At 41.8% G+C, this 14,725-nt stretch overlaps 1 protein-coding gene across 5 annotated transcripts in view; it reads right to left on the bottom strand.

The window, feature by feature from the left end:
* Rfc1 (replication factor C subunit 1) overlaps window positions 1-14,725 on the bottom strand; it is a 64,606-nt gene that overhangs the window by 18,975 nt on the left and 30,906 nt on the right. For 3 of the 5 annotated variants that reach the window (XM_041671342.1, XM_041671344.1, XM_041671346.1), the window contains 5 exons: window positions 13,704-13,791; window positions 11,547-11,827; window positions 8,844-8,951; window positions 5,895-6,074; window positions 1,109-1,213 (listed from right to left, as the gene is read on the bottom strand). In XM_041671342.1, the coding sequence (XP_041527276.1) occupies window positions 1,109-1,213; window positions 5,895-6,074; window positions 8,844-8,951; window positions 11,547-11,827; window positions 13,704-13,791 (762 nt within the window). The remainder of the gene's footprint in view (window positions 1-1,108; window positions 1,214-5,894; window positions 6,075-8,843; window positions 8,952-11,546; window positions 11,828-13,703; window positions 13,792-14,725) is intronic. The other 2 variants (XM_041671343.1, XM_041671345.1) reach the window with 2 other exon arrangements.

The following is a 14,725-nucleotide window of genomic DNA, read 5'->3' as shown; positions in this document are numbered from 1 at the left end:
GCATTATTCTTGCCAAACTGGGCAGCACAATCTACCCTTGGGTGGAGGAGGCTGAGACAGCACAAGCTAATGGAGTCTAGGATCCTGGAGCAGAGAGAGGGCAACAGGAACAGTGTGCAGTTGGCCATGAAACAGCAACATTTACTCCCTACTGTTGGCAACTGGACCATGGTCACAGAATCCACACCATTCCCTGGGACTTTTCTCCTGGAATAAACTGGTCACACTGGTGACGGTCCTGTGTCCTGCAGTGACTGGCAGGTGGAGAGCAGAACGAGTGTGAGAGCACCACACGAGGAGATGCAAACACACAATGACAGGGTTCAGATGCAGTGGCAGCTTGTGTGTCCCCCTCCCCCGCCTACTCTACTGTTAAAAACCAATAGAGACTAGTTTCTGTCATAATGGAAAACTCCTAATAGAGTTTTCACTAAAGACGCTGATAAACTCCTCTTTAAAAAACAAAGAACAGAAAACAAAACCTTCAGGGAGTAGCATTTATAATAAAGTCAATACAAGAATACAAAATATGAACTGAGGACATAGCTCAGCAGTTAAAAGCACTTACTTTTCGTGCAGGACCTGAGTTCAGTTCCCAGAACCCATGTCAGATAGCTCACAACTGCCCATAACTCTATTTCCAGGGAAAGATGTCCTCTTCTGGCCTCTGTAAGCACTGCATTCATGTGCATGTGTACACATACAAAAAAAATTTTAACGGTGTGGTCAGGTGTGGTGGCATGTGCCTTTAATCCCAGCATTCCGAAGGCAGAGGCATGTGGATCTCTATGAGTTTGAGGTCAGCCTGGTCTACATATCTCGCTCCTTACCAACCAAGACTAAGTAAATTGCTTCAATCTTTTAAAAAATCTATGGAAAATAAGTATGAGTAGATATGTTACACAGAACACACTGTTTGCTACCTTCCCTCTCTCTTCCCGAGAGACATCCTGAGACACAATCTTCCAGAGCAAGAGGGAGTAAGGTGAATTAACTTGTGGTACAGAGGCGTTTGATCTTCTAGCTAACAATACTGTCTATTATGCATCTCCATCAAACAGAAGATTTATATGCCAACCTCATTAAACCAGGTTTGTCTTATACACACCTCAGCTTCAGCAGCTATTTCATACTTGGATTTCTTGCCTGGCATAGTTCGAATCAGATCCAACAGACCATCTTCATCAAGGATTTTTGTTCCCAGAGCTGCTGCCTGTTGATTAAAATACAAGTCATCAGAACTCCATCCAAATCACTTTTCTGTAGAGGAAAATTTTTTTTTTTAAGATTTATTTATTATATATACACAACTTTCTGCCTCCATTTATACCCACACACCAGAGGAAGGCACCAGATCTCTTTACAGATGGTTTGGAGCCACCATGTGGTTGCTGGGAATTGAACTCAGGACCTCTGGAAGAGCAGACAGTGCTCTTAACCACTGAGCCATCTCTCCAGCCCCCAGGAAAAATTATTTTAAGGCCTACTGGTAGATGAAGAGCCATATTGCAAATATGAATAACACTAGAATTTAATTATTTTTAAGATTTTATTTTATGTCTATGAGTGTTTTGCTCATCTGTGTGTCTCTGTACCATGAATGCGCCTAGTAACAAAGAAGATCTAAAGTTGGCTTTGGATTCCCTGGAACAAAAAAAAATCACCAGTTATCACTATGGATGAAATCCAGTACTCTAGTATGGATACATGAGTCATGAGAGAGGTTATAAAGCTCTGTTTTTCTAGTTTTAATTCTGTGTGGAGGCCCAAAACTATGAGCCTATTGCCGCCGTGTCTGATAGTGTGTGTGGAGGTTGCTCACAATGGCTGACAAGTGCAGCTGCACGTCCTTACTCAGGATGTGGTTACTGGGATCTTTTGACATAAGAAGGCTCACACAAGTAGATCCACTCCACCCTGACAGATAGTCAGGACATGCAAGAGTACTTCTGCTCCTTCTTTTATAATACAAGGTTACCTGGGGAATGGCTGCCTTCAGGATGTTTGGTCTAGGGTAGCTTCACTGTCTAAGCAACACAATGCTAATGATTTGATGCCTCAAAGTGTTAAACCAATTAACTGTTCGAGTTGTCCTTTGTATCGTGTTAAAGAAGTCTTTTGTTGCTTTCTTGACCTTTTGTACTGGAGTATAAAATGTATATGATGTGGGAGTGTCATATATCAATCTGTTGATTTCATTGGTTAAGCAATAAAGAAACTGCTTGGCCCTCATAGGTTAAAACACAGGTGGGTGGAGTAAACAGAACAGAATGCTGGGAGGAAGAGGAAGTGAGCTCAGACTCGACAGCTCTGCTCTCTGGAGCAGAGACACCAGGCTCCCCCCTCCCCCCTCCCAGGCGGACACACGCGATGAAGCTCCTACCCAGGATGGACGTAGGATAGAATCTCCCTGGTAAGCCACCTCGTGGGCTACACAGATTACTAGAAATGGGCTAAATTAATATGTGAGAATTAGCCTAGAAGAGGTTAGATAGAAACGGGCCAATCAGTGTTTAAAAGAATACAGTTTCCGTGTAATTATTTCAGGTAAAGCTAGCCGTGCGGGTGGCCGGGTGCCAGGGACGCAGCCCCGCAGCTCCGTATTACTACAGAATGTATAGAGAATTAAACACTGATGATTTCGGTACTCACTGGGAACGCCCTCACGGTACTACTCTATGGTTTCGGTTTTACTATTTTTCATACGTCTTCATATTCTTTACTATATTTCTAATCCCCACGCCCCTACCCTGGCAAGAAGTGTTTTTGTCCAGGCTGCCCTCCGACAATTCTGTTAATTCTTCGATTTTTCTGTTTGTTTTGGGAGTACGTGTGATAAAGAACATTAAAAATATAATTGACAGTGAAAGTACAAAATCCAATGTGAAGCTCCACAGTTTCAGACTGGTTATTATAACTATATGCAAGTTCCTCTGAGATATACAGATGGATAGTCTTTGAGTCTGGCTAATGTTACTACCTAATGTTTATTTGCAAATTCTTTACATACAGTTTTAATTTTTAAAAATTACCATTAAAACTGGGTGACAGTAGTGTATGCCTTTAATCCCCGCACTCAGGAGACAGAGGCAGGTGGAGCTCTGTGAATTCTAGGCCAGCCTGGTCTACAGAACTAGTTCCAGAACAGCTAGGGCTGTTGCACAAAGAAATCCTGTCTTGAAAAAAACAAAACAAAAACAAAAAACAAAGCTACACAGAGAAACCCTGTCCCAGGAAAAAAACGAAAAACAACAAAACAAAACAAACAAACAAAAACCTAACATTAAAAAGGAAAAAATAGGGTGTGGGGTGTAATTCACTAGCTATGTGTACTAGGTGCACCAGCAAAAGGACCTGAGTTCAAACACCCAGTACCTACATAAAAAGCTGGGTGTGGCTGCATATGTACCTATAACTGCGACTGTGCAAGACAAAGACAAAGGTGGGTTCATGGGCACCAATGTAGCCCCAGGTTCAATAAGACTATCTCAAAAGAATAAGGTGAAGAATAACAAAAAAATATCTTAACATCTCTGGTCACCACACATGTGCGCACATTCATGGGTGTGTGCGTGTGTGTGCACATGCACAAACGCACAAACACACACATGATTGAAAGGCAAGAGGATACAGACTTTAAGGCCAGCTTGAACTATGAGGCAAGAACCTGTCAAAAAATATAGACAGGGGGCTGGAGAGATGGCTCAGAGGGTAAGAGCACTGGCTGCTCTTCCAGAGGTCCTGAGTTCAATTCCCAGCAACCACATGGTGGCTCACAACCATCTGTAATGAGATCTGGTGCCCTCTTCTGGCCTGCAGACATACAAACAGACAGAATATTGTATACATAATAAATATTTAAAAAAAAAAAAAAATATATATATATATATATAGAGAGAGAGAGAGAGAGAGAAGAGAGAGAGAGAGAGAGAGAGAGAGAGAAAGGGAGAGGGAGAGGGAGTAAAGGAAAGGAAGAGGAGAAGGTTTGCCACAGCACCACATTCCTATAATACCAGTACTCAGGGTTCAGAGGCAGGAGGGCCAAGAGTTTAAAACCAGCTTCAGCAATACAGCAAGATCCTTTTTATTCCAAGAAACCAAGGGGTAGAGTACCTTTCTAGCATGTACAATGGCCTTGGTTCAATGTCTAGTATCATCAAATCAATAAATAAACACATTCCCTAAGCCTGGTCTCTTAGTTACAAGTCCTGTTGTGAGAAAACACTTAACCAAAGCAACTTAGGGAACTCTCTTACAGTTTCACAGCACAGTCACTGAGGAAAGGGGGTGAGGAACTCAAAACAGGGCAGGAACCTCAAGGCAGGAACTATGGAAAGGACCGTGAAGGTGTGCTACTTACTGGCTTGTCTCTCAGCTTGCTCAATCTGTTTTCTTATAGCGCCCAGGACCAACACCCCAGGGGTGACACCATTCCCAGTGAACTAGGCCCTCCCACATCAATCAAGAAAATGCACCACAGGCATATCTAGAAGGGGCATTTCTTAGCTGAAGTTCCCTCTTCCAAAATTAACTTTGAATGACATAACGAGGCAGCACAAGTGGTGAGTGTGTAGTAGTTGGGGTGGCATTTCTACTTTGTGTTCTTCTTTACCTTTGCTCCCTAGAAAGGAACAGAGCCAGGAGACTGAAGTCCAGCCTGTTGTAGCAGGCCACTTGTTCGTTTCCCAGCTACCCAGACTCCCAAAATAATTACACAGAAACCATATTATTTGCAATACTGTTTGGCCAATAGCTTAAGTGTATTTCTGGCTAACTCATATCTTAAATTAACCAATCTCCATTAATCTGAGTATCATCACGAGGCTTACCAGGTAAAGTTCCAGTGTCTGTCTCCAGCAGAGCTACATGGCTTCTCTCCGACTCCGTCTCTTTCTCCCAGCATTCAGTTTAGTTTTCCCTGCCTAGCTCTATTCTGCTAAGCCACTGGCCAAAACAGCTTCTTTATTCATTAACCAATAAAAGCAACACATATACAGAAGGACCTCCCACACCACCAGTCATTCTATTCCCTATGTTTTACTCAGGTGGCAGTCATTTCCCACCTTCCTGCTAAGGACTCTAGTATGTCCTTCTCTGAGGGAGACTGTTAATTGCAGCAGGCCCACCTAATGAGAAGGCCTGTTCTCTACCAATGAGCTGGCATTCTAGAGTGTTGCTGGGACAGCCCTGTTAAGACCAGTCCCAGCTACACAGCTTTTTCCTACCCAGAAGAGTAATTCCCTCTCAAGCACAAGGCAAGATGCTTGATGCCCAAAAGGCTGAGAGAAGGTGGCTGGGACTAAATGAGTTAGTTCCTGAACTGCTAAGATGTCCCAGTGACTATCGCCTCAGGAATTCTTTTTATGCAGAGAAAAACACTAGTCAGGTATCCTATTACTTCCTATAGACCTCTGCTTCTCTCACACAGCTTCCAATAATGAAAACTTAAGATAGGACCTATAATGGCATGTATAAGAAAACCTGGAACCAAAAACAAAAAAAAAGAAACTATATGCTTCTATGTTAAAAAAATATTTTGAAAAGATTTAAACTAGAATACACAATGAAAGTCAAGTAAACAGCAACTATGATTTTGATTAAAAAAACAAAATCACACCATGCGGTAGTGGGGCACACCTTTAATCCCAGCACTCAGAAGACAGAGATAGATCTCTATGAGTTCGAGGCCAGTATGGTCTAGAGAGCGAGTTCCAGCACAGCTAGGGCTGTTACACAGAGAAACCCTGTCGTCTCGACAGACACCATGTATATGGTATGAGGAGAAGACAATACTACAGGGTGAAGCCTTTCTCCTTTTCTTAGGAGTCACAAACAGCCACACTGTCACGCCACAGCAAGCAGGCACTACTGTGAGGAAAGCTGGCAGGACCCACCTTGTCACTCTTGGACTGTCCGCTGTCCCGGCCCATGATGAGATAGTTGGTTTTCTTGCTCACATTGCCTGTTACTTTCCCCCCATAACGTTCAATCAGAGACTTGGCTTCTTCCCGCTCAATGGACTCCAGCACGCCCGTGATCACAAATGTCAGGCCTTCCAAGCAATTTTCAGCTCCCTACAAAACCAAAATGTTCGAGCAGAGAGGAAATTAAATGGTAACTTTCCAAAGAAGTATCTGGCAGCCAAGCTTCAACAAGCTGACTCGTCTCACCCAACATCATAAATAACCCCAGCAAGAAACCTGGCTGAGATTACAGCAGGACCTAAGGTAAATCCTGATGGATTCCTGCATAGCTAACATCTAACAGACACCAAATGAACGAGCAAAAACAGTTAGCAAAATTAAAATTACCCGTTCATGCCATTCCCCACTTTTCATATTTAAATCAGTAATAAGCGTTCATAACTTGGTGTAAACAACAAATATAATCTGCCCACTGCCACTCCCACTGTGGTTAAAGGCCAGCTTTGGTTCTGGAAGCTTCTCTCAAGTTGGAGCTCTCACTGTTCTCTCTGTTGATTACTCCTACTGAGAGTAAACCTAAGAAACTGCTTCATACATAAAGGTCAGATCACAACATCCATCCCCACTGGAAAGAGAACTGGTCATCTAAGAGCTGACCAGGCTTCTCCTCACACATCTCAACTGCAACTCTGTACGGTTAGTTTTTTAAATTTTTATAACAGATTGGCTACATTATACAAACACAATGGTCATTATACATGATGTGCCCTGCTCCATCTTACTCCTTAAATAGAATTGAGATTAGTAAAGACTAACAAAGTCTTGAGAAGAAGCTAAACAAAACTCGAAGCATGCCCCAGCATAAGCTTGACTGTTCCCCCTCCACATAAAGAGCCTTTCTTGGAAGGAGAGAATAGTTACTGTTTACTCAGAAAGAATGTGGGAAATGGCTAACAGCATCTCTTCAGTTCCTCCATTTTTAGGAGTAAAATGAACAATTAAACCTTCTTGACAAACCCCAAATCATCCTGAGGAACTCCACATCAAGATGTTCCTCCATTTCAAACCCCAACCTACTGTCCAGAGTGCTCTCCCACTGAAGCACACAAAGTAATTTTATTGACCGGCCTCCTTACCAAGTGCGTCCATTAGAGGACTCCTTCCTTTACAGCTCTGACTCCGGGAAACTAGGTGCAGCCTTGATCTCTGCAACTTTCCCTCAGCCTTGCTGTCACAGAAACACAGCAGTCCCCTAGGACACCATTTGGCCGAAAGTCCTCAGACAGGCACTTGTGTAATCTTTCAGTGTTACACTGAGGACAGGAGGCAAGGCTCGCCTCTTCTTCCAGCTCCTCTCCCGTCCCTCTGGCTACCTACCCTTTCTTCATTAGGGGGACTACTAATCTCCTACGTAGCCATGGACACCAAGCAAAATGAAAATTAAATTTTTGTGTATACCGAACACATTTCCTCCCTTCTCAGAAGTCTCATGGTACAGCTAATTATTCTTCCCTTTCTGAGAGGGTCTATCTCATCAGCAAGAACACCTTAGGTTCCTCCTACCATTTCTACTTCACAACCAAACGTATAAAAGTATCTGTCTGCATGTCACCGCATAGTCTTCAAGCCACTGCAGAAGCTGTTCCCACTGCTCTCCTCAAACTGTCCTTGCGAAGTTGTCACTGAGGACCATTACTCATGCTCCTCATGCTCGTCATGCTCCTCATGCAACGGACAACTCCAGTCTTCTCTGTGGGACTTTCCCAGCACGGCAGACCATACCGCTCAGTCACCTTTCTTGCCTGTGCTCCTGACTTCTCTCACATCTGTGCCCACTACTCGTCAGCCCCATTGTGGTTTTCACCCCATTTTCATAAAGAGTCTGTGATAAGGCCTTCTTCTTAGTTTGCCAAGGTTTGTCGGATGATAGTGCTCCCTCTCAAACTTAGCTGTCCACTAACACTACCTAGGTTCACAGCAGTCATGCTTTTGTCGAGCTCCATTCCCAGTCACTTGTCTACTGAGCATCCCCACACAGATGCCTCACGCACATCTAAACCCCAATATGCCCAACAACAACCTCATCATCGTCCCAAAATGGTTCTGCCTCGGTTTACTCAGATGCTTATGCCATTGCCAGATCATTTCTGGTACCCATTCAGCCACACTTCTCACTTCCAAGCATCTGTGACTTCAGTTCCAGGGAACCAGTGCTCCCTTCTGGCTTCTGCAGGTACTACAAACACATGATGCACATACATGTAGGCAAAACTCCCATACACATAAAAGAAAAATACATAAATCTTCACACACACACAAAAGAAAATGTCACTCCTTAGCACTTCCCACCATTCCTAAGTGCTCACCTGTATCTTTTTCTACTCTAGCCATTATAATTTATTCTCAGCAGCCAAAATGATACTTTGAAAACTCATTCTCTTTGGGGCTTGGAGGATGGCTCAGTGGTTAAGTGCTCTTCCAGTAATTTTTTGGTTGGGGTCACCATATGAGTAACTGTCTTAGGGGGTTGCAGCATTAGGAAGGTTGAGAGCCACTATCTAAGTGATCCACCAAGGATCATCCGTGTTTCTCTTCTATATTCTCTAAGAGCACCGAGGACTTTTCTCTCAAGGCACATAACACAATTACTGTCAAATAATAATGTGCTTACCAAGCTTTCCCTTGAGCTCTGAGTACCAGGAAGGCAAAAGACACTGGCAATATCAGCAGGGCATGGAAAAGCCCATCCTTCTCAAGTTACTTTTTAATGGAAAATGTCTGTGTTCATCAGTGAGTCAGAATATGAATAAAAACTTCTAATTCATAAGGAGGTAGCTGAGACTTTTCTGTTAATGGCTCACTAACTCTGCTGGAACACGAGGCAGAGTCCTGACAGAGTTGCACAATCATGACTCTTACCTTGGGTATTTCTTTGGAGCCTAGAGCTTTGGGACCTTCCCGATTTAAGAAGCTTCGATAAGCTTGATAATTAGTGCGCTTCTTTTCAGAATCTTCTGGACTTACAGACTTTGCACAGAGGGAAAGAAAAAAGAAATCATACAAAATTAAAATGTACCCAGAAAGAATTATATATAATTCATTTGTGTGTGTGTGTGCATAAATGCATTTATTTCTGATTCAGAGATACTGGGTGTGTCTAGCACACGTATATTGGAGAGGGCTCCCTAGATAACTTTTAGAACCTACTACAACACTGTATATTCCTATTTTATATTGTTTTAATTTAAAAGTAACTTCAAATATCTTGAAGTAGACAAAATATTCATTTGTATAAATAAGTGATATGACTAATAAGATAGTTAAGCTGGTTTTGAGTTAAATCAACTACTGCAGCTGATCCTAGAATCAAAGCCTGTTGTTGTAGTTGTTGAGGAGGAGGAGGAGGAGGAGGAGGAGGAGGAGGAGGAGGAGGAGGAGGAGGAGACAGGAACTCACTGTGTAGCCCTGGTTGGCCAGGAACTTACTATGTAAACCAGGCTGACCTTGAACTCAGAGGTATAGCTACCTCTGCCTCCTGAGTGCTGATATTAGTGGTATATACCATCACATCTGGCCCCAACCCTACTAAACAATGCCTCTCACCCATTAAAAGGTCCTTATCAAATTATAGTTGCTTAGACCATGTGCCTTGGGAAGCCATATTTTTAACAACCTTCCAAAGACAGTCCCATATACCAATTAAGAATACATTCATCTGTAACAGTAATTCTACTTTGTAAAAATCTGAAATAACTTTGGACTATCTGCCTGCCTGCCTTGTTGTTTGTTCTCTGACTGGGTCTCACTGTGTAGCCGAAGCTGGCTTTAAACTATCAATCTTTCTTCCGCAGCTTCCCAAGTGCTAAGATTACAGGCATGCACCACACAGGGCTATAAAATAACTGATGCTTTTTCATTTACTAAGTCAGAATTACTTGACCAAGATCAACTGAATTTACTAAACTCTGATGTTCCTAAGCACAGGTTCTGAGATATTTCAAGTCCAACTTTGGAAAACACCATAACAATAACAGTATCACTTTTTAAACTTTGATTTCTGCCTCCCCCAAAATAGTCACCCTCTACAAACTTCCCCCACGCATTTAGTGTGCCTGGAGAAAAAGGTCTCCACCAGGTAAGCATTTAGTGAAGAAAAAGCTGAGGGCAAAAAGCTAACTGGTCCTCTAACCATATTCATGACTATTTCCTGCAGACAAAGCATTTTAAACCATCACCATCCACAGTTCTCCACACACACAACGGTGATGAGCAGTTCAGACAGACACGATTCTGCCTTTGACGCTAAGTGCCTATGCAGAAGGAAAGAATGGTAGTTTTCTTATAAATCTAAAGTGCTTTCAAAATGGAGGTCCAAAAAGACCCTCTATTTGTGCTTTTGTTTTTCAAGACAGAACCTCTCTGTGTAATGGCCCTAGCTGTCCTGGAACTCACAGAGATCCACCAGCCACTGCCTCCCAAATGCATGCACCACACCTGCCCCCCCCCCCAAAAAAGTACCTTCTTAAATATATCTGAATCAAATTCTTTTTGTGTCTCTGGGGAACTTACTTCGTGACTCAGGCAGACCTTAACTTTGAGGTTCTCCTGACTCAGTCTCTCAAGTAACTGCGACTATAAGGCCTGTACCACTAGTTGGGGGGGGGGCACTTTTGAAAAGCATCATTTTGGCTGGACGGTGGTGGCGCACGCCTTTAATCCCAGCACTCAGGAGGCAGTGGCAAGAGGATCTCTGTGAGTTCTCTCCTTCCACCATGTAGGTCTCAAGAACAGAACTCAGGTACAGCAGCACCCTTACCCACTGAGTCATCTCATGATGCCAAATACACAATCTTATCTCTATTCTACATACACACCAAGAAGTAACTGTGTGTCACAAGCTGTTGAGTACCGTGAGCCAATTACAGCAGGTGACAGTTGATATTTATAAGGCAAACCCACCAGGTGATCAACTAATCTGATGAAGGAAATTCATAGGCAAGGCTTATGAAAATATGGCCTATAAATATCGACTGCTCCTGTCTGTAAATCTACGATTGCAAAGAAAGCTATGGTATCTCCATAATACTTACTCTGTAATGTGTAATTTCATGTGATATGTATATGTAATCTCATGATTACAGCTCTATCTTATAGGCACATATATCTGTGGAAGGTGAGGGAGATAACTTCTCATTAACCTGTATAATTTTGATATATAGAAAATATACTAGGAGGGCTGGAGAGATGGCTCAGTGGTTAAGAGCATTGCCTGCTTTTCCAAAGGTCCTGAGTTCAATTCCCGGCAACCACATGGTGGCTCACAACCATCTGTAATGAGGTCTGGTGCCCTCTTCTGGCCTGCAGACATACACACAGACAGAATATTGTATATATAATAAATAAATAAATATTTAAAAAAAAGAAAAAGAAAATATACTAGGATATGCTTCTTAACCAGATATATTATTCCCTGAGGACTGTAAGACACTTAGGCCCTGTTTTTTATCACTAGCTCAGACTAATATAAAGAAAACAATTTCTTCTCAGTTCTAAAACAAGCCGCATACAATTTACTGATTCATAACCTCAAGAGCAAATACATACTTTTCATAAATTTCCTACCTCTCTTTTAGCTGGGGAACTTTTGGTTTTCTTAGGAGTTTGCTTCTCTCCTTTGAGTTCAATGGTATTTTCTTTTCTTCTTGAGGCCATCGGCTCTGTGTCTTTGTAAGAACTTTCTTCTTTTGCTTTCAGAAGTGCCAGCTTAGAGCTGGCCTTGGGAGAGGAACCGACTTCCCTCTGATGAGCTGATGAGCTGCGGGGCTGCTCAGATCCTTTGGAGCTTCCACCCTTACTGGGCTTAGCAGGACTGCGGGTCTTTCTTTCATTTAAGAAATGCCCTGCTTTTACAAAGAAAAAATTATGATTGTTATTTGGGCAATATGCCCAGCATCAACATTTTTATTCTTCATCTTTGAACAGTATGACTTCAGTAGCACATAGTATCACATGACTTCAAAACATTTACTATAGTTCAGATGGCATTCTTGTTTTTTAAACTTAAATATTCACATGATACGTCTTTGCAATCAATTCATATTAAGAGATCTGTCATTTTTCCAGTTAGTGGAGGGCACACCTTTAATCTCAGCACTTGGGAGGCAGAGGTAAGTAGATCTTTGTGAATCTGAGGCCAGACTATTCTACAAAGTGAGCTCCAGGACAGCCAAAGCTACGCAGAGAAATCCTGTCTCAAAAAACAAACAAAAAAGGAGATCTGTCATTTTAAATTTAAGCTATCCACGTAATATATTATTGTTAATAACACAGAAAGATATGGGTGTAGCTCAAGAGTACAGTACTTGTCCACTAACGCACGAAGTCTGAGTTCAATTCCAAACTGTGTGAAAACACAAAGATTTCATTCCACGGATATGCTATAAAATTTACAGAGACACTGCAAAATAGTGGGAAAGCCTCAAATCCTGAACTGCCAAGACTAAAATGTACTATATAAGCAGATTTACTTCTATAATTAGATCTTCTATTAGCCCCTCACATCTACAGGTTCCATACTCATGGAGACAATAAGCTATGAATAGAAAATACTTTGTATAGATACAACCCGTGTACACTTTATCCTGATCACTACTCTCTAAACATGTAAATAGCATAGAAACTATTTACACAGCACTACACTGAATCAAAGTATCTAGTGATGGCTTAAAGTGTATAGGAAGTCAAGCTGTCTACAAATTATATGCAAATTCCACACCTTTTGCATAAAGAGGTTGAGTCCCCACAAACATGGGTACCCATAGGGATCATGACACCAATCCTTCACAGATAATGGGGGAGGGGAGTAATCTGTATCCCAGCTACTTAGAAGGCAGAGGCAGAACACTGCAGCTCTAAGGTTGAGGTATAGAATGATTCAAGGCCAGCCTGGTTATATAGTAGGGCCCTATCTCAAAATAAAAAGTAGAAGGCTAAGAATATAACTCAGGAACTTTAGCAGCACGTGCAAGGCCCTAGGTTTAATCCCTGGTAGTGCAAAATAAAAAAGGGTAAGGAAAGGTGAGGAATGACAGTATCAGTCGATGGTTCAGTATCAAGACCAGCACAGAACAGGCCACCCAAGACAACCAGAAGAACTTCAGATGGTCTGAACAATCAGAAGCCAATTCCGTGACAGCACCTCTAACATGAAAGCTCAAGGCATTGCCTCTTTGTTGTCACATACCAAACTCAGGAAGCCAAGAGTACCTAATGCACTCTTCATAACCAGCTAGTGTCCAGGTTTCAAAGTGCAGGTGATCTCTGACTTAGGACTGTTCAACTCAAAAGTTTTCAACTTTATAATGGTACAAAAGAAACATGCATTCAGCAAGGAAACATGACTAATTTTGAGGTTTGATTTTACAGGATTGTGACTGTATATCAGCCCACCATCTCTGTGGGTCCCAAACTCATGGATTCAGTACTCTCTTGAGATACTGGGCATCAGCAGTGAGATTCTCACAATGTACTATGCTGCTGACACTCAGAAGACAGCATACATACCTGCACTTTTCACTATGACATGTTTCAACTTCTGACCAAGTCTTGAGCATAAGGACATCATGAGAATAGGAGCAGCTTATCTAAATAGAGCATACACTAATGGCTTTCTAAAACACCCACCAAACAATTAGTGAAAAGAGTGCTTAAGCAAAGTTACCAAGAATTCTCTTCTATTAAGACAAGTAAGCGTTTTCTTATATTCTTTGCTAGAATTACCTTTATTAGGGCTCTTATGGCTTTCTGCTTTGCTTAGATCAGCTTGGAGAGGTGAAAATGATTCTCCCTCTTCAGGGTCCTTTCGGGCCTAAACAGTGTAAAAAGTGTCAGAAGAATTAAGTAATAGGAAAACTGTTACCACAAAATCTGCTGTTAAAATAGATTAAATTTTTAAGTTTAAGGGTCATCTTTCAAGCCAAACCAGCAAGACACTATAATAAACTGCCATTCATTTATCCACAAAATATATCACAGCAAAGGCAGTATTTTATTACTTCATTTACTGATAAGGAATCAGATAAAAGATTACAACAGTATGCCAATAAAACATCTAAATTCCATCCAGTCTCCTAAACCAGAAACAGAGTCTTAATAGTGTTTCGTTTATCTCGGCTTCCAAACTACTAATAGTATTATGCAGCTAAAATAGAAACAAACACAAAAAACTGAAAACAAATTAAAACCCAGTAGGAAAATAAAAGAGAAGCCAAGAATAGCAGCTGATGCCCTGATTGATCTCAGCACTGGTCGGCGGAGGGTTGAGCCAGGAGAAGTGCCAGTTTAAAGCCATTCTGGGCTACACAGTACCAGGCACCCAGAACTACATGGCAAAGACTGCCTCAAAAACCAAAGCATAAAAGAACACTCAAGAAAAAGAAGAACAACAGTGAGATTCTGCTTCCTGAAAAGAGCGCTACAGTTATTAAACCCACATTCTAGAGAACTGAAATATTCTCAAATATACATAAAAAAATTCTTCTGATAAGGAATAAAAGCAAAACCTACGGTTTTGTAGGACAAATTATGATTTGTTTTATTTCTTGCAATCTTTTGAAAAGACTAACTTTGTAAATGAATTTCCATACACACACACAAAAATTACAAACTCAAACAATTTAGCTAGTCAGATGACTCAATGGATAGTAACCCCACTTATTGTACCTACATGGTGACTTGAGTTCTGATCCCCAGCACCCATGGAAAAGCAGGCATGGGGGGCTGGAGAGACGGCTCAGAGGTTA

Source organism: Microtus oregoni, unplaced genomic scaffold, assembly GCF_018167655.1.
Source record: "Microtus oregoni isolate MIOR12 unplaced genomic scaffold, Mior012 000021F_ref0000039, whole genome shotgun sequence".
Lineage (NCBI taxonomy): Eukaryota > Metazoa > Chordata > Mammalia > Rodentia > Cricetidae > Microtus > Microtus oregoni.
Note: the sequence above shows the minus strand (reverse complement) of the source record. Positions and strands in the feature narration are given on the sequence as shown.